Source organism: Bubalus kerabau, chromosome 5, assembly GCF_029407905.1.
Source record: "Bubalus kerabau isolate K-KA32 ecotype Philippines breed swamp buffalo chromosome 5, PCC_UOA_SB_1v2, whole genome shotgun sequence".
NCBI classification, from domain to species: domain Eukaryota; kingdom Metazoa; phylum Chordata; class Mammalia; order Artiodactyla; family Bovidae; genus Bubalus; species Bubalus kerabau.
In genome coordinates this window covers 50,862,039-50,880,747 of record NC_073628.1, presented here as the reverse complement: position 1 = coordinate 50,880,747, position 18,709 = coordinate 50,862,039, and the positions used below count along the sequence as shown (strand labels likewise).

The 18,709-nt window shown below is 40.7% G+C and overlaps 1 protein-coding gene across 7 annotated transcripts in view; it reads right to left on the bottom strand.

Annotated features, from left to right (window-relative positions):
* Positions 1-337: 337 nt before the first annotated feature.
* DEUP1 (deuterosome assembly protein 1) overlaps positions 338-18,709 on the bottom strand; it is a 149,427-nt gene continuing 131,055 nt past the window's right edge. For 6 of the 7 annotated variants that reach the window (XM_055581633.1, XM_055581636.1, XM_055581639.1 and 3 more), the window contains one exon: positions 338-1,291. In XM_055581633.1, coding sequence (XP_055437608.1) covers positions 1,115-1,291 — 177 coding nt within the window. In that variant the 3' untranslated portion in view covers positions 338-1,114. Of the gene's footprint in view, positions 1,292-4,828; positions 4,881-18,709 lie in introns of all 7 variants that reach the window. The other variant, XM_055581635.1, reaches the window with a different exon arrangement.

The window sequence follows — 18,709 nt, the reverse complement described above, 5'->3', positions numbered from 1 at the left end:
ATACTAGCCTTGCTGACTTCCCAGGCTTGTTCTGGGTAGAAATAAATAATTCTCTGTGAAGCCTTTTTGCAAATATCAAGAGCTCTACAAATCCACGTGGCTGTGTCACTGAAGTGAACAGGGCTCTTCATTTCCCATGGCAATGACACTCATCTAAAGGACATCGTGACTTATCTCTCTGCATGTGGAGATTCAGTTTCTTCAAAGAGAAAAATAACACTATAAAAGCTGTAGGGCTTACCTGGAATAATGACACAGAGATTTTTCATAATCTTTATATAAATGTCATTTTTAAAGAAAGAAAAATGGATTATCACTCTTGTTTATTTGTAACTTGAGTTTTATTGTTCACTACCATGCTATTACTCTTCTATACAGACTTGGCATTTGCATTTTAAGTCCAAAGAATATCTCATTTCTTTATTATATTTAAAACAGAGGTATTACAAAGGAGAAAGTAACAATGATGCTTTCTATTTTATATCCATGAAGTAATTAGTACATGAAGCATTAATCTTTGGCACATGTTTTAAGCATGCACACAGTATGTTCCATATCTTTTTGCATTAAAACAGAAAGACATTACAAAGATGAATGCAGAAACAGTAAGCTCTATGGTTTTTTTTTTCTAAAAGAAATTTTAGGATATTTACATAGTTTAAAATACTTAATATTTTTCATTTAAAAAAAAATCCTTGAACTTTCAAACCTAGTACAATGGAGCTGCACTTCATGTGTTTATTCTTAGAATATAGTGCAGCCCCTTCCCTCATCATGTGTTGTTACAGAGGAAATGGGTTTCCGTACATATTAAAGTGGGAAAAAGCTGCATATTTAATTCCAAACAATTCCTTAAACTGGAGGGAACAAGTCTCTTTTGAAGTAGTCATGTTTATTTTATAGTAACTCTGTAGCTGAACAATTTATTATGTTAATATAGAAATACAAAGAGCTTTATCAAACAAAATACTTACTATTTTCTAGCTGCCTTACAGAAATGATTTACTCAAGAAAACAGAACAAAATTTCTCAGTTTCATTAATCAGCTTTGTAAATATTTTGCCAGAGCTTTGTTTTCCTGGGGTGGGGGAAGCAAATAAAAACATTTAAAAGCTCACATGTGTCTATTTTGTTTTAGCTTGGTGTATTTATTAAGAGTAAATCCTGTGTGTCTTTGCAGTTCATCAATATGTGTATTTAGAAGTTTTTCAAGTTCTTTTGCTCGCTTCTCCTCCTCCAGAAGGAAATGCTGTGTGGCCAAAGAAGCTGGGAAGGATATATCTGGGGGAGACTAAAGAAAGAAGAAAAAGTTAGATGAGGAACACAAGGTCTTTTACAATCTTCGTGTTTCTTGGTATGCGTCACCCCTGACAAACTGTCAAACACTGCAGCTCTTAATGAAAAATATATCTTAAGCTGAACTCTCCACACCAGTGTAATGTAGTCACTGCTAATGAAGTCCTCAAGGAACAAATTCAAAAACTGGCTTAAAAAGGGGGCTCATGGCTGCATGCAGTGAGCCAGGTGAGGCGGGATAAAAACATGATGTTTGGTTGGAGGGTAAATATTGTCTGTCCAGTTGCAGCTGAGATCACCTCAGTGATGAGTGCCGGGCTGCACCCTTCATGTGGTGTGGAAGTGCTCAGTTACCTGTGACCTGTCTAGCACTTATTTACACACACACACACACACATAATGTGTGACTGAGGAATAAAGAGCAATGATAGATAATTTTACAGTGCTTTGTTCAAAATTAATGTTTTAGGTTAATTAAAAAAATAAGTTGGGGAAATTTTTACTTTTGGTTTTTAGTTCTGCAGCACCCCTAGACTCTTCTTCAACTTTTGTTTTATTGGAAGAATGGGATTTTTATAAAGCCTAAGAAGAGTCCACGATCGGAACACTGTCCGCAAGCCTGGTCTTTGGCAGGGGTGTATGGACTGGGGCGGGGGCGGGGGCGAGCAGCCAGCTCACGGGGCAGCCCCAGCGCAGCTGCTGGGCCAGGTACCACGTCTTCAAAGAGAATATGACAGTCTGGGGGGCGTGGGACGCTGCTGTTGATCTGGCAAATACATTCTTTTTAATACTCAGTAAGGAGGAAGGTCAGAAGTAGCTAGCATTCTTCTGGGACAGACAACATCCATGTTCTCGCCCCAACATGAAGTTTTATGCTAACAGTGCTGTCATGACACACTCTGGAGGAGCCTGGATCAGCTGGACATTCCGAAGACCGCAGATACAGTAACACGAGCATCGTGCTAAGACATGATGAGCAAGAATTGGTAAGCATGCTGAAGGCTTGGAAAGACAGAGGTACTTCAGACAGTTAAGAGGGAAACCCCAGAAGCAATTCAGGGCTTGACACTCTGTTTGTAGGTGTCTGGAGATATGGAGCATGTCAGGACATCTGTTTAAGCACAAATTAATGTACCTTGTACTTCTTATCACTATGAAAGAAGCATAAAGCTTGGTAGGTCTCTTCAAGTTTTGGAGGCAGAATGTTCCACTCTGGGGAGGAATAATCTGAATCATTTATTATGTGACACAGACGGCTGTTTTGTTTGTTTTTAAGACGGGCCCAGAGCAAGAAAGGGCTCTACAGTCAGTTGGGAGTGGGGCACAAGCTGTCTTGCTACTTGGGTGAAATGACTTAGCAGATTTCATACTATAAGTTGTGGTAGAGAAAAACTGTGGTAGGCTCTTTGTGAAGCCTCTGGCACGTTTCAAAGGGAAATCTGTATTACAATCCCTTAAGCCATGCCATCTGCAGCAGAACATTTTATACTATTTGCAAGACAGTCCCTGTTGTGCTCGTGAGCCCTGGTTGAGACAGAGCATCTAAGAAGCAGACAGGATGACTTGACCTAGCCTCTGACTTGGCTATTCCAATAGAATTATGCATGGGTCCACTAACACTATCTCCCTTTACCCAGGTTCATTTAGCTACTGTTCCTGTTGAATGTCTGATCGGCTTTCAATAGAGACCAAAGCTGAGCCCCTGATATGGCACCATCCCTCAAGGAGATCAACCAGACTCCAGGTGGCAAACAGATTACATCAGGTCCCTCAATCCTTGGAAAGGGCAGAAAGGGCAATATGCCATCCTTACCAGAACTGACGTGTATCCTACAGTCTGCATCTCCTGCCTGCAGGGCCTTGGCCAGCACCACTGTCTAAGGGCTCACAGAGTAACTGATTGATTGACCTGAGATCCTGATTAATAATAAACAAACCTAGTTTACAGCAGAGAAGTATGGCAGTCAGGGCATGATCAGGTGTCTATTGGTTCTACCACATATGGCATATTTGTCTGCAGAGGGTGATAACCTCATCAGCTTCGTGAAGGCACAGCTGAGGCATCAGCTTGTCAACCATATCCTGTGAGCCTGGCAGCCATTCTTCAGGATTTTGTGTGGACTTTAAACCAATGGCTGTCACAGGCTACTGTGTTTGTAACAGTGATCTAGGAACAGAAGGGAGGACGTAGGAATGGCTTCACTCTCTGTTCACCCTCTTGGAGAATTTGTACCTTCTCTCTCTGTCTTTAGGCTCTGTTGGTTGACAGGTCTTTGGTGTCAGAGAAGGAAAGCCTCTCACCAAGTGAGACCGTGGAGTGTCTGCAAACTTAAAGCTTTGGCAGCATCTAGTCACAGGACTCTTCATGCTGACAGGCTGGAGGCACAGAAAAGAGGTGCGATACCGGCAGAGGCACCTGACCCTAAGCATCATCAGGGGTGAGACCGTTACTACATGGGGGCAGTGAAGAATACGTCTGGGACTCAGGTAATCCACAGAGGGGCTCTTTCGGTGCTCTCATGCCCAGTTTTAAGTACAGGTGCCAAACCACATCCTGCTAAGGGCACAGGAACCAGGGGCTTACCCCACAAGGCCAGCCATCGGGAACAACAGGAGTGTCGGTTGGGGGTGGGAAGGGAACCTAGAGTGGGTGAGGAGACTATGAGTGTCAGTTAAGTCCTCGAGATGGCATCAAGGGCTACAGGTTGTTCCAGTGACCCTCCTCCTGTAAGTTTTCCCAGAAATTATGACCAGTCAGAATCTTGGAGAAGCTAGGCCTGAATGGAATGAACAATGTGAAGAGAACACAGATCTGAGTGGTTCAAGCAGGGGACCATAATGGATGCTTCCCATGTCTACCTGGACCCCGTGACCAGGCTGGCATGTCTATCTTTCAGCTGCCCTGGGTTTTGGCTGCTAACAGCTCACAGGTGGCCCCTTCTCTGGAGATCTGCCTGTGGCTGAACTGAAGCCTCCTGCCTCACCTGGGAAGTTGCAATCCCCCCTCTTGTCAGGGGCAGTGACTGATCGACATGGGGGTACAAAACACCAGCGGGGAAGATGGTGGAGTAGACAGGCCCTGAGCTCACCTCATCTCACAGGCATATCAGAATCACAACTGTCTGCAGAGCAACCATCACAGAAAAAGACTGGAATCTATCAGGAAAGATTTACAATGAACGACAGAAGAAGGAGCCACAACAAGACAGGTAGGAAGAGTGGATCCGTGATAAAGTGAAATCTCACACCCCCCAGGGAGGCGGCTCACACATGGGAGAATACTTAAACTGCAGAGGTTCTCCCACAGCAGAGAGAGTCCTGAGCGCCACACCGAGCTCCCCAGCCCAGGTTACAGCACTGGGAAGAGGAGCCTCCAGAGCATTCGGCTTTGAAGGCCATCAGGGCTTAATTGCAGGAGCCCCACAAGACTAGGGGAAAAAGACTTCACTCTTAAAGGGCTCACACAAAATCTCATGTGTACAAGGACCCAGGGCAAGAGCAGTACTTTGATAGGAGCCTGGGCCAGGTCTACCTGTTGGCCTTGGAGAATCTCCTGGAGAGGCAGGGAATGGCTGCAGCTCACCCTGGGAACAAAGACACCAGTGTCAGACATATTGGGAAACATTCAACTGCACGAGCGCTCTTGGCAGCTGACATCTTGGATCATTAGTGCCAAGACCTGGCCCCACCTGACAGCCTGAATGTGGCAGTGCTGGGACACTTCAGGCCAAACAACTAACTGGGGGGACACAGCCCTACCATCAGCAGACAAGCTTCCTCAAGACTAAAGGACACACAGCCACCTGTGGATACACCTAGAAGGGCCTGGACCACCAGAGGGCCAAGACCCAGCTCTACCTACCAGTGGGCAGGCATCAGCCTCTTTCTAGAGAGCCTGCACAACCCGCTAGACCAGCCTCACCCACCAGGGAGCAGACACCAGAAGCAAGAAAACTATAATCCTGTAAGGCACGCCAGACCTTCCTGGGACTAACTGGCCCTGGCCCTGACCACTAGCAGGTTAACACAACCTCCAGACACCTTAGTCCCCATACTCAATGGCATCATGAACTGCCTCCCCGACAATGATCTGAGATGAGCTCTGGGATCCCTGGGCCCTGCAGCCAGACTCCAGGAACCAGGTCTGCCTGACAGTAGGCAGGCACTAACCCCAGGATCTGGCTTTACCTGCCAGTGAGTGGGCAAGAGCCTCCGTCTTTGGGACCCTGATCCTGCCCACCAGTGAGCCAGCACTAGCCCCAGCCTCCCTAGGCTCCATAACCAGGCACTTCACGACCATGCCCCACTGAACAGCAGCCAGCAAAGTCTACACAAGACAGGGTCTGGCAACCAACCAGACTAGGGACCCGACCAAGCTTCCTGGACACCCACACACCCTGCCACAAGAGAAGGACACAAGCAGCCCTCTCAGGGGGAACCTCTAGCTTGGGTGACAACAGGGGAGTGTACTGCTTGGACGCAATACAACGCCTTCTCCAAGGTCAAGCAATGTTAACTGACCTACTGTATGCATAAAAATACAGACAGCGACTTAGACAAAATGAGCTGGCAGAGGAGTATATTCCAAATGAAGGAACAAGATAAATCTTTATAAGAAGAACTAAGTGATGTGGAGATAGGCAATCTACCCAAGAAAGAGTTAAGAGTAATGATCATAAAGATGCTCAAAGAACTCTGGAGAAAAATGGATACACAGAGTGAGAAATTAGAAATTAAGAGTTAGAAACTATAAGTAACAACCAAGCAGAGATGAGTAATACAATAACTCAAATGAAAAAATATACTACAAGCAATAAACAACAGAATAAATGATTCACAAGAATGGATCACTGACCTGGAAGACAGAGTAATGGAAATCACTGCTGTTGAACAGAAAACAGAATAAAAAGAAATGAGGACAGTTTAACAGACTTCTGGGACAATATCAAGTACACTAATATTTGCCTTAAGTCCCAGAAGGAGAAGAGACAAAAGGGACCCAAGAAGATATCTGGAGAGATAATAGCTGAAAACCTCCCAAACCTGGGAAAGGAAATAGCTACCCATATCCAGGAAGTACAGAGACTCCCAAACAGGATTAACCCACAGAGTAACACACTAAGACACATAGCAATCAAAATGAAAAAATTAAAGAGAGAACACTAAAATCAGTAAGGGAAAAGCAACAAATAAAATGCAAGGAAATTGCCAAAAGGTTATGAGCTGATTTTGCAGCAGAAACTCTGCAGTTCGGAAGGGAGTGGCAAGATATATTTAAAGTAATGAAAGGGAAACACCTACAACCAAGAATACTCTGCCCAGCACGGCTCTCATTCAGATTTGATGGAGAGATAAAAAACTTTGTAGACAAATAGAAGCTAAGAGAATTCAGTACCACCAAAGCACCTTTACAAATATTAAAGGAACTTCTTTAGGCGAAAAAGGCCACAACTAGAAACAAGAAAATTATGGAAAGAAAAATCTCACTAGTAAAGGAAAAGATAAAGTAAAGGTAGGAAATCAGGGAGGTTAAAGGACAAAAGTAGTAAAATCATATATTTCTACAATAAGCAGTTAAGAGATACACAAAACAATTAGATATAAAAATGATACTAAAAATACAGTAACTGTGAGGGAAGGAGAGTACAAATGCAAGGCATTTTAAATGTGTTTCAAATTAGAGATTAGCAACTTAAAACATTTATATATATATAACTATATGTAAGGACTGCTATATATATATATATATATATAAAACTATATATATATAGACTGCTATATTAAAACCTCATTGTAACTACAAATGAAAAATCTATGATAACAATACATACAAAAAAGAAAAAGGAATCCAGTCATACTAGTAAAGATAATCATCAAATCACAAAAAATAAAGGAAATAAAAGACCTATAAAAACATATCCAAACAACTAACAAAATGGCAATGAGTATCAATATCAATAATCACCTTAAATATAAATGAACTAAATGTTCCAACCAAAACACACAGACTGTCTGAATGGATCAAAAGATCCAAGATCAAAAGACTGGCATACTGCTGCCTATAAGAGACTCATTTCGGATCTGGAGACACATACAAACTAAAAGTGGGGGGATGGAAGAAGATATTCAATGAAAAAGGAACTCAAAAGAAATCCAGAGTTGCAATACTTTTATCAGACAAAATAGACTTTAAAATAAAGACTATTACAAGAGACAAAGGACACTACATAATGATCAAAGGATGAATCAAAGAAGATATAACAACTGTTAATACATATGCACCCAACATAGAAGCATCTCAATATATAAGGCAGATGCTAACAGACATAAAAGGAGAAATTGACAGTAATACAATCTTCCAACAACACAAAAGAAGACTCTACACATGGACATCACCAGATGGTCAACATCGAAATCATATTGATTATATTCTTTGCAGCCAAAGATGGGGAAGCTCTATACAGTCAGCATAAACAAGACCGGGAGCTGACTGTGGCTCAGATCATGAACTCCTTATTGCCAAATTCAGACTTAAATTGAAGACAGTAGGGAAAACCACTAGACCATACAGGTATGACCTAAATCAAATCCCTTATGATTATACAGTGGAAGTGAGAAATAAATTTAAGATGATAGACAGAGTGCCTGATGAACTATGGACAGAGGTTCGTGACATTGTACAGGAGACATGAATCAAGACCGTCCCCAAGAAAAAGAAATGCGAAAAGCAAAATGGCTGTCTGAGGAGGCCTTACAAATAGCTGTGAAAAGAAGGAAAGTGAAAAGCAAAGGAGAAAAGGAAAGATATACCCATTTGAATGCAGAGTTCCAAAGAATAGCAAGGAGAGATAAGAAAGCCTTCCTCAGCGATCAATGCAAAGAAATAGAGGAAAACAATAGAATGGGAAGGACTAGAGATCTCTGCAAGAAAATTAGAGATATCAAGGGAATATTTCATGCAAAGATGGGCTCAATAAAGGACAGAAATGGTATGGACCTAACAGAGGCGGAAGATATTAAGTAAAGGTGGCAAGAATATACAGAAGAACTATACAAAAAAGATCTTCACAACCCAGATAATCACGATGGTGTGATCACTTACACTCACCTAGAGCCAGACATCCTGGAATGTGAAGTCAAGCGGGCCTTAGGAAGCATCACTACGAACAAAGCTAGTGGAGGTGATGGAATTCCAGTTGAGCTATTTCAAATCCTGAAAGATGATGATGTGAAAGTGCTGTACTCAATATGTCAGAAAATTTGGAAAACTCAGCAGTGGCCACAGGACTGGAAAAGGTCAGTTTTCATTCCAATCCCAAAGAAAGGCAATGCCAAAAAATGCTCAAACTACTGCTCAAAATTCTCCAAGCCAGGCTTCAGCAATACGTGAACTTCCAGATGTTCAAGTTGGTTTTAGAAAAGGCAGAGGAACCAGAGATTAAATTGCCAACATATGCTGGATCATTCAAAAAGCAAGAGCGTTCCAGAAAAACATCTATTTCTGCTTTATTGACTATGCCAAAGCCTTTGACTGTGTGGATCACAACAAACTCTGGAAAATTCTGAAAGAGATGGGAATACCAGGCCACCTGACCTGCCTCTTGAGAAACCTGTATGCAGGTCAGGAAGCAACAGTTAGAACTGGACAGGGAACAACAGACTGGTTCCAAATAGGAAAAGGAGTACGTCAAGGCTGTATATTGTCAGCCTGCTCATTTAACTTATATGCAGAGTACATCATGAGAAACGCTGGGCTGGAAGAAGCACAAGCTGGAATCAAGACTGCCAGGAGAAATATCAATAACCTCAGATATGCAGATGACACCACCCTTATGGCAGAACGTGAAGAGGAACTAAAGAGCCTTTTGATGAAAATGAAAGAGGAGAGTGAAAGGTTGGTTTAAAGCTCAACATTCAGAAAACAAAGATCATGGCATCTGGTCCCATCACTTCATGGGAAATAGATGGGGAAACAGTGGAAACAGTGTCAGACTTTATTTTTCTGGGCTCCAAAATCACTACAGATGGTGACTGCAGCCATGAAATGAAAAGATGCTTATTCCTTGGAAGGAAAGTTATGACCAACCTAGATAGCATATTCAAAAGCAGAGACATTACTTTGCCAACAAAGGTCCATCTAGTCAAGGCTATGATTTTTCCAGTAGTCATGTATGGATGTGAGAGTTGGACTATAAAGTAAGCTGAGTGCCAAAGAATTGATGCTTTTGAACTGTGGTGTTGGAGAAGACTCTTGAGAGTCCCTTGGACTGCAAGGAGATCCAACCAGTCCATTCTGAAGGAGATCAGCCCTGGGATTTCTTTGGAGGGAATGATGCTAAAGCTGAAACTCCAGTACTTTGGCCACCTCATGCGAAGAGTTGACTCATTGGAAAAGACTCTGATGCTGGGAGGGATTGGGGGCAGGAGGAGAAGGGGATGACAGAGGATGAGATGGCTCGATGGCATCACTGACTCGATGGACGTGGGTCTGAGTGAACTCCGGGAGTTGGTGATGGACAGGGAGGCCTGGCGTGCTGCGATTCATGGGGTCGCGAAGAGTCGGACATGACTGAGCGACTGAACTGAACTGAACTGATATGCAAATAAAATGGAAAACCTAGAAAAAATTCTTAGAAAGGTACCATCTCTCAAGACTGAATGAGGAAGAAACAGAAGGCATGAATAGACCAATTACAAGTACTGAAATTAAATCAGTAATTTTAAAGCTTCCAATAAATCAAAGTCCAGGACCAAATGGCTTCACCAGTAAATTCTACCAAACATTTAAGGAAGAGTTAAGACCTATCCTTCTGAAACTGTTCCAAAAAATTACAGAGGAAGAACACTTCTGAACTCATTCTATGAGGCCACCATCACCCTGATACCAAAACCAGACCAAGATATCACACAAAAAAACCAAAACTACAGGCCAATATCACTGATGAACTTATATGCAAAAATCCTCAACAAAGTACTAGCAAACCAGCTCCAACAATATTCCACCATCAAGTAAGATTTATACCAAGGATACAAGAATTTTTCAATACATTCAAATCAATCAATGTGATATACCGCATTAACAAATTGAAGAATAAAAACCATATGATCATCCCAATAGATGCAGAAGGAGCTTTTGATAAAATTCAACATTCATCTATGATAAAAACTTTCCAGAAAGTGAAAGAAACCTCAGTGGCATAAGGGGCATACATGACAACCCCCCAGCTAACATCATACTAAATGGTGAAAAGCTGGAAGCATTCCCTCTAAGATCAGAAACAAGACAAGGACGCTCACTCTTGTCACATTTATTCAACATAGTTTTAGAAGCCCTAGCCACAGCAATCAGAAAAAAAAAAAAGAAAGAAAGAAAAGATTCCAAATTGGAAAGAAGTAAAACTGTCACTGTTTGTAGATGACATGATGCTATACATAGGAAATCCTAAACATGCTACCGGTAAACTAGAGCTCATCAATGAATTTGGTAAAGTTTCAGGATATGAAATTAATATACAGAAATCTGTTGCATTTCTATACACTAACAATGAAATATAAGAAAAAAATTAAGGAAACAATCATATTTACTATTACATCAAAAAGAATAAAATACCTAGGAATAAACCTACCTAAGGAGGCAAAAGAACTATACTCAAAAAACTATAAGACAATATTGAAAGAATTGAAGATCACACAAACAGATGGAGAGGTATACCATGTTCTTAGATTGGAAGAATGAACATTGTTAAAATTACCATATTACCCAAGGCAATCTACCAATTCAATGCAATTCCTATAAGTTACTAATAGTGTTTTGACAGAACTAGAAAAAAGAATTTTTAAAATTTGCATGGAAACACAAAAGTCTCCAAATAGCCAAAACAATCTTGAGAAAGAAGAATGGGGCTGGAGGAATCATACTCCCTATGAAGCTACTGTAACTAAGGCAGTATGGAACTGGCACAAAAACAGACATATAAATCAGTGGAACGATAGAAAGCCCAGAAATAAACCCATACATTTATGATCAGTTAATCTATGACAAAGGAGGCAATAATATACGATGGATAAAAGATAGCCTCTTCAATAAATGGTGCTAGGAAAACTAGACAGCTACAGGTAAAAGACCGAAATTAAAAGATTCTCTATCACTATATACAAAAATTAAAAATGGTTTACTTCTTTTCCGATTTGGATTCCTTTTATTTCTTTTTCTGCTCTGATTGCTGTGGCCAAAACTTCCAAAACTATGTTGAATAGTAATGGTGAAAGTGGGCACCCTTGTCTTGTTTCTGACTTTAGGGTAAATGCTTTCAATTTTTCACCATTGAGGATAATGTTTGCTGTGGGTTTGTCATATATAGCTTTTATTATGTTGAGGTATGTTCCTTCTATTCCTGCTTTCTGGAGAGTTTTTATCATAAATGGATGTTGAATTTTGTCAAAGGCTTTCTCTGCATCTATTGAGATAATCATATGGTTTTTATTTTTCAATTTGTTAATGTTGTGTATTATATTGATTGATTTGCAGATATTGAAGAATCCTTGCATCCCTGGGTCATGGTATATGATCTTTTTAATGCATTGTTGGATTCTGATTGCTAGAATTTTGTTAAGGATTTTTGTATCTATGTTCATCAGTGATATTGGCCTGTAGTTTTCCTTTTTTGTGGCATCTTTGTCAGGTTTTGGTATTAGGGTGATGGTGGCTGCAGATGACATGATCCTCTACATAGAAAACCCTAAAGACTCCACCAGAAAATTACTAGAACTAATCAATGAATATAGTAAAGTTGCAGGATATAAAATCAACACCCAGAAATCCCTTGCATTCCTATACAATAATAATGAGAAAATAGAAAGAGAAATTAAGGAAACAATTCCATTCACCATTGCAACGAAAAGAATAAAATACTTACGAATACATGTACCTAAAGAAACTAAAGACCTATATATGCTATGCTATGCTAAGTCACTTCAGTCATGTCCGACTCTGTGCGACTCCATAGACGGCAGCCCACCAGGCTCCCCCGTCCCTGGGATTCTCCAGGCAAGAACACTGGAGTGGGTTTTCATTTCCTTCTCCAATGCATGAAAGTGAAAAATGAAAGTGAAGTCGCTCAGTCGTGTCGGACTCTTCGCGACCCCATGGACTGCAGCCTACCAGGCTCCTCCGTCCATGGGATTTTCCAGGCAAGAGTACTGGAGTGGGGTGCCATTGCCTTCTCCGAAAGACCTATATATAGAAAACTATAAAACACTGGTGAAAGAAATCAAAGAGGACACTAATAGATGGAGAAATATACCATGTTCATGGATTGGAAGAATCAATATAGTGAAAATGAGTATACGACCCAAAGCAATTTATAGATTCAATGCAATCCCTATCAAGCTACCAATGGTATTCTTCACAGAGCTAGAACAAATAATTTCACAATTTGTGTGGAAATACAAAAAACCTCGAATAGCCAAAGCAATCTTGAGAAAGAAGAATGGAACTGGAGGAATCAACCTGCCTGACTTCAGGCTCTACTACAAAGCCACAGTCATCAAGACAGTATGGTACTGGCACAAAGACAGAAATATAGATCAATGGAACAAAATAGAAAGCCCAGAGATAAATCCACGCACCTATGGACACCTTCTCTTTGACAAAGGAGGCAAGAATATACAATGGATTAAAGACAATCTCTTTAACAAGTGGTGCTGGGAAAACTGGTCAAGCACTTGTAAAAGAATGAAACTAGAACACTTTCTAACACCATACACAAAAATAAACTCAAAATGGATTAAAGATCTAAAGGTAAGACCAGAAACTACAAAACTCCTAGAGGAGAACATAGGCAAAACACTCTCTGACATACATCACAGCAGGATCCTCTATAACCCACCTCCCAGAATATTGGAAATAAAAGCAAAAATAAACAAATGGGGCCTAATTAAACTTAAAAGCTTCTGCACAACAAAGGAAACTATAAGCAAGGTGAAAAGACAGCCTTCAGAATGGGAGAAAATAATAGCAAATGAAGCAACTGACAAACAACTAATCTCAAAAATATACAAGCAACTCCTACAGCTCAATTCCAGAAACATAAATGACCCAATCAAAAAATGGGCCAAAGAACTAAATAGACATTTCTTCAAAGAAGACATACAGATGGCTAACAAACACATGAAAAGATGCTCAACATCACTCATTATCAGAGAAATGCAAATCAAAACCACTATGAGGTACCATTTCACACCAGTCAGAATGGCTGCGATCCAAAAGTCTACAAGTAATAAATGCTGGAGAGGGTGTGGAGTAAAGGGAACCCTCTTACACTGTCAGTGGGAATGCAAACTAGTACAGCCACTATGGAGAACAGTGTGGAGATTCCTTAAAAAACTGGAAATAGAACTGCCTTATGACCCAGCAATCCCACTACTGGGCATACACATGAGGAAACCAGAATTGAAAGAGACACATGTACCCCAATGTTCATCGCAGCGCTGTTTGTAATAGCCAGGACATGGAAGCAACCTAGATGTCCAACAGCAGATGAATGGATAAGAAAGCAGTGGTACATATACACAATGGAGTATTACTCAGCCATTAAAAAGAATACATTTGAATCAGTTCTAATGAGGTGGATGAAACTGGAACCTATTATACAGGGTGAAGTAAACCAGAAAGAAAAACACCAATACAGTATACTAACGCATATATATGGAATTTAGAAAGATGGTAACAATAACCCTGTATATGAGACAGCAAAAGAGACACTGATGTATAGAACAGTCTTTTGGACTCTGTGGGAGAAGGTGAGGGTGGGATGATTTGGGAGAATGGCATTGAAACATGTATAATATCATGTATGAAACGAGTTGCCAGTCCAGGTTCGAGGCACGATACTGGATGCTGGGGGCTGGTGCACTGGGATGACCCAGAGGGATGGTACAGGGAGGGAGGAGGGAGGACGGTTCAGGATGGGGAACACATGTATACCTGTGGCAGATTCATGTTGATATATGCCAAAACCAATACAATATTGTAAAGTTAAAAAATAAAATAAAATTAAAAAAAGAAAAAAAATAAAAATGGTTTAAAGATCTAAATGTAAAACCAGATACTATAAAACTCCTATAGGAAAACATAGGCAGAATATTCTATGACATAAATTGCAACAACATCTTTTTGGATATATCTCCTAAAGCAATGGAACAAAAGAAAAAATAAATAAGTGGGACCTAATAAACCTTAAAAGCTTTCTCAGGAAAGGAAACAATAAAGAAAATGGAAATACAACCTACAGAATGGGGGAAGATATTTGCAAGCATGTGACCAACAAAGGCCTAATTTCTAAAATATCCAAACTACTTATATAGCTCAATGACAAAACAAAAAATCAAAGCAAAAAATGAGTAGAAGACCTAAACAGACATTTCTCCAAAGAAGACGTACAGATGGTCAACAAGCACACGAAGAGATGCTCAATATAGCTAATTATTTGTTGTTGTTCAGTTGTTAGGTCATGTCCATCGTTTTGTGACCCCATAGACTGCATTGGTAATTATTAGAGAAATGCAAATCAAAACTACAATGAGGTACTACCTCACACAGGTCATAATGGCCATCAACAAAAAGTCTACAAATAATAAATGCCGGAGGGGGTGTGGAGAAAAGGGAACCTTCCTACACTGTTGGTGGGAATGTGATGATGCAGCCACTGTGGAGAATAGTATCGAGGTTCCTTAAAAAACTAAAAACAGGGTTACTATCTGATCCAGCAATCCTATTCTTGGGCATATATCTGGAAAAGATGAAAACTGTAATTTATAAAGATGTATGCACCCCGGTGTTTATAGCAGCACTATAACACAGTTTACAACAGTCAATGCATGGAAGCAGCCTAAATAATGACTAGATAAAGAGTATGTGTCATGTATCCATATACATACACACATAACACACACAATGGAATATTACTCAGGCATAAAAAGAATGAAATAATTCAATTTGTAGCAACATGGATGGATCTAGAGATTATCATACTAAATGATGTAAGTCAGACAAAGACAAATGTCATATATCACTTATTACTGGAATCTAAAAAAAATGACATAAATGAATTCATTCAGAGCAGAAATAGACTCACAGACATAGAAAACAAACTTATGGTTATCAAAGAGGAAAGTGAGGGAGGGATAAATTGGAAATTTGGGATTAACAGATAAAGACTACTTGTATAAAATAAACAAGGACCTGCTGTTTAGCACAGGGAACTATATTCAATATCTTGTAATAACCTAGGAAAAGAATCTAAAAAAAATAGACATGCATATATAACTGAATCACTCTGCTGTACACTGGAAACAATGTAAATCAATATACATCAATAGAAAACAAACAAACCCACACTGGCCAAACTTCTTATCTCCAGGGGAACCAACTCTTTTGTACAATCCATGTTCCAAGCTCCTGGTGAGACCAGACTAAACTAATCTCTAACTAAGATCTCATCCTTATCTAGCCTTCCTCCCCTCCCCTAGCCTGCTTCCCTCATTCCTTCTGCTGAGAATACTCCCTTAGTAAATCACTTTTACAAGAATCTTCATCTCAGGTTCTAGGAAACCTGACTTCAGACTGATCACTTCCTAGATTCTGGCTTGAGTGACTGGATGACATCAATGCTAGTTATGCAGGGACAAAGGAAAGACAGTAAATAGGCCCATTAAGGGTAATGTCTTGGTTACTTTTGATCCCCCAGATTCTAGCACAGGTATGCTTTCGATAATTTTTTGAATATATTAATGAAGGAATATATTCAACACTGAATAATGCTGAGTTAGAGGTGACTTGGGACACAGACTGTCAAGTAGACAGTGGGCTATATCAGTCCTGATTTCAGAAGACAGGTGTGGACCAGAGAGGTATATTTGGAAGTTATAGGTAATAATTAAAGCTGTGACTCTGATTGAAATCATCCAAGACCTGAAAATAAAAGAAGAGGAAGAAATGGAAAAATGGGATCCTGGGGAACACGTCACTTTAGGCACCCACTCCCACGGTCACATTCTTGACACTGTCGTCAGTGACAGCTGCATTACTCACTAATGGAGATTTTATGTAACCCACCTAGTATGCTTCCAACTGACTTAGTCTAGTATTCCCACTCTCTCATATGTAACTCTCTCAGATCTCTCTTTTCTAACTCTGCTCACATTCCATATCCATCATGATAGCCATTCAGCAACGTGTCCCTTCCTTTACCCTAGCTCCATGCTAGACACATGGTAAAACTCAGGCCGAATTAAAACCGCTTGCACCAAGCATGCACCTGAGTGGTTGAATGCTGGGCAAGTGAATGGAGGAGAAATTACATCACACAGGGACTAGTTTCACTTAAAATTCATGAGCACAAATTCACATGGTTAGTGAGCACTGCCTGGTCGTTCTCCTGCACTTCCCTAGTATGCTCACTTTCTTAATCATGGCCACACAGCCTTGCCTCTTTCTCAGGACCTTCATTCCTCCGTGCCACTCACACTTAGAGCCGTATTTTAGGCCACACTGTTTCAGAGACCCTTCTTTCTACCTACACTGTGGATTCTATTCCGTCTTACCTTCTTAATGACCTTGCTTCTACAAATAAACCTCACCCCTTGGATCCCACTCCACCTCTTTCACCACCAGATGTTTCTCCTCTTTTTGAAGATTCCCATTGGAGCACTAAACATTATGGTCTAAGGCTTTGTCTTGGGACAGCATCTCCATTTACACACCACCCTTATGGCAGAAAGTGAAGAGGAACTAAAAAGCCTCTTGATGAAAGTGAAAGTGGAGAGTGAAAAAGTTGGCTTAAAGCTCAACATTCAGAAAACGAAGATCATGGCATCCGGTCCCATCGCTTCATGGGAAATAGATGCGGAAACAGTGGAAACAGTGTCAGACTTTATTTTTTTTTGGGCTCCAAAATCACTGCAGATGGTGACTGCAGCCATGAAATTAAAAGATGCTTACTCTTTGGAAGGAAAGTTATGACCAACATAGATAGCATATTCAAAAGCAGAGACATTACCTTGCCAACAAAGGTCCGTCTAGTCAAGGCTATGGTTTTTCCTGTGGTCATGTATGGATGTGAGAGTTGGACTGTGAAGAAGGCTGAGCACCGAAGAATTGATGCTTTTGAACTGTGGTGTTGGAGAAGACTCTTGAGAGTCCCTTGGACTGCAAGGAGATCCAACCAGTCCATTCTGAAGGAGATCAGCCCTGGGATTTCTTTGGAAGGAATGATGCTAAAGCTGAAATTCCAGTAATCCAGTACTCCAGTACTCCAGTACCGAAACTCCAGTACTTTGGCCACTTCATGCAAAGAGTTGACTCATTGGAGAAGACTCTGATGCTGGGACGGATTGGGGGCAGGAGGAGAAGGGGACGACAGAGGATGAGATGGCTGGATGGCATCACTGACTCGATGGACGTGAGTCTGAGTGAACTCCGGGAGTTGGTGATGGACAGGGAGGCCTGGTGTGCTGCAATTCATGGGGTCGCAAAGAGTCGGACACAACTGAGCGACTGAACTGAACTGAACTGAAGTATTATCATCTAGTCTGATAGATTTAAGTATCAGCCTCATGCTAATTAAAATGCCCCTTTTTTATTTTCAGGTCTAGTCTATTCCTTGAAGACCAGATTCACATATCCTATTGCTTGTTTAATTTGCATGTTTAGTAAACACTTAAGTTTAAATGTCTAACCTGGAAATAATGAATTTTCTCCACTAACACTGCTCCTTCCTAGTCTTCCATGTCAGAGAGTGGTGCTACTATGTACCTGAGGCTCAAGCGGAGATCCTATGAGTCATCTCTGAGTCTTTTCTTTCCACCGCCAATCCACTGTCAAGTCTCATTTGCTCTCCAAAATATTTCCTGGATCCAACACCTCCTGGCTCCACCTCCACTGTTCCCTAGCCAGCAGCACCATCTCTTGCTTCTACTATTGAAATAGCCTGACAGTTGTTCTCTCCACTTCTACCTCTGCCCATCTATAATTTATTTGGCAGTCAAATGGATCTTCAAAAGATTTTTAAAACAGATTATATTCTCTACCATTTGCAACTTTCTCATGGCTTCCCACTGCTTTCAAATAAACTCCCAACTGCTTCCCATGGCCACTGTTTCTACAGACCTGGAGTTCTCCTGCCTATTTCTCTGTCCCTATTTCATTACACACTTCTTAGCTCCAGACCACATACTTCCCCTTTTCTGGTTCTCAAACTTAACAAACTTTGTTTTGCCAAATAGATTTGACCCGGTCATTCCATCTGCCCAAAACTCTCTACTTCCAGGTTTTTGTAAGGCTGGATCCTTTTTTGTTATTTAAGTTTCAACCTAAAAGACCCCTTCTCAGTAATCATTTTCCTAGCCACTTAAA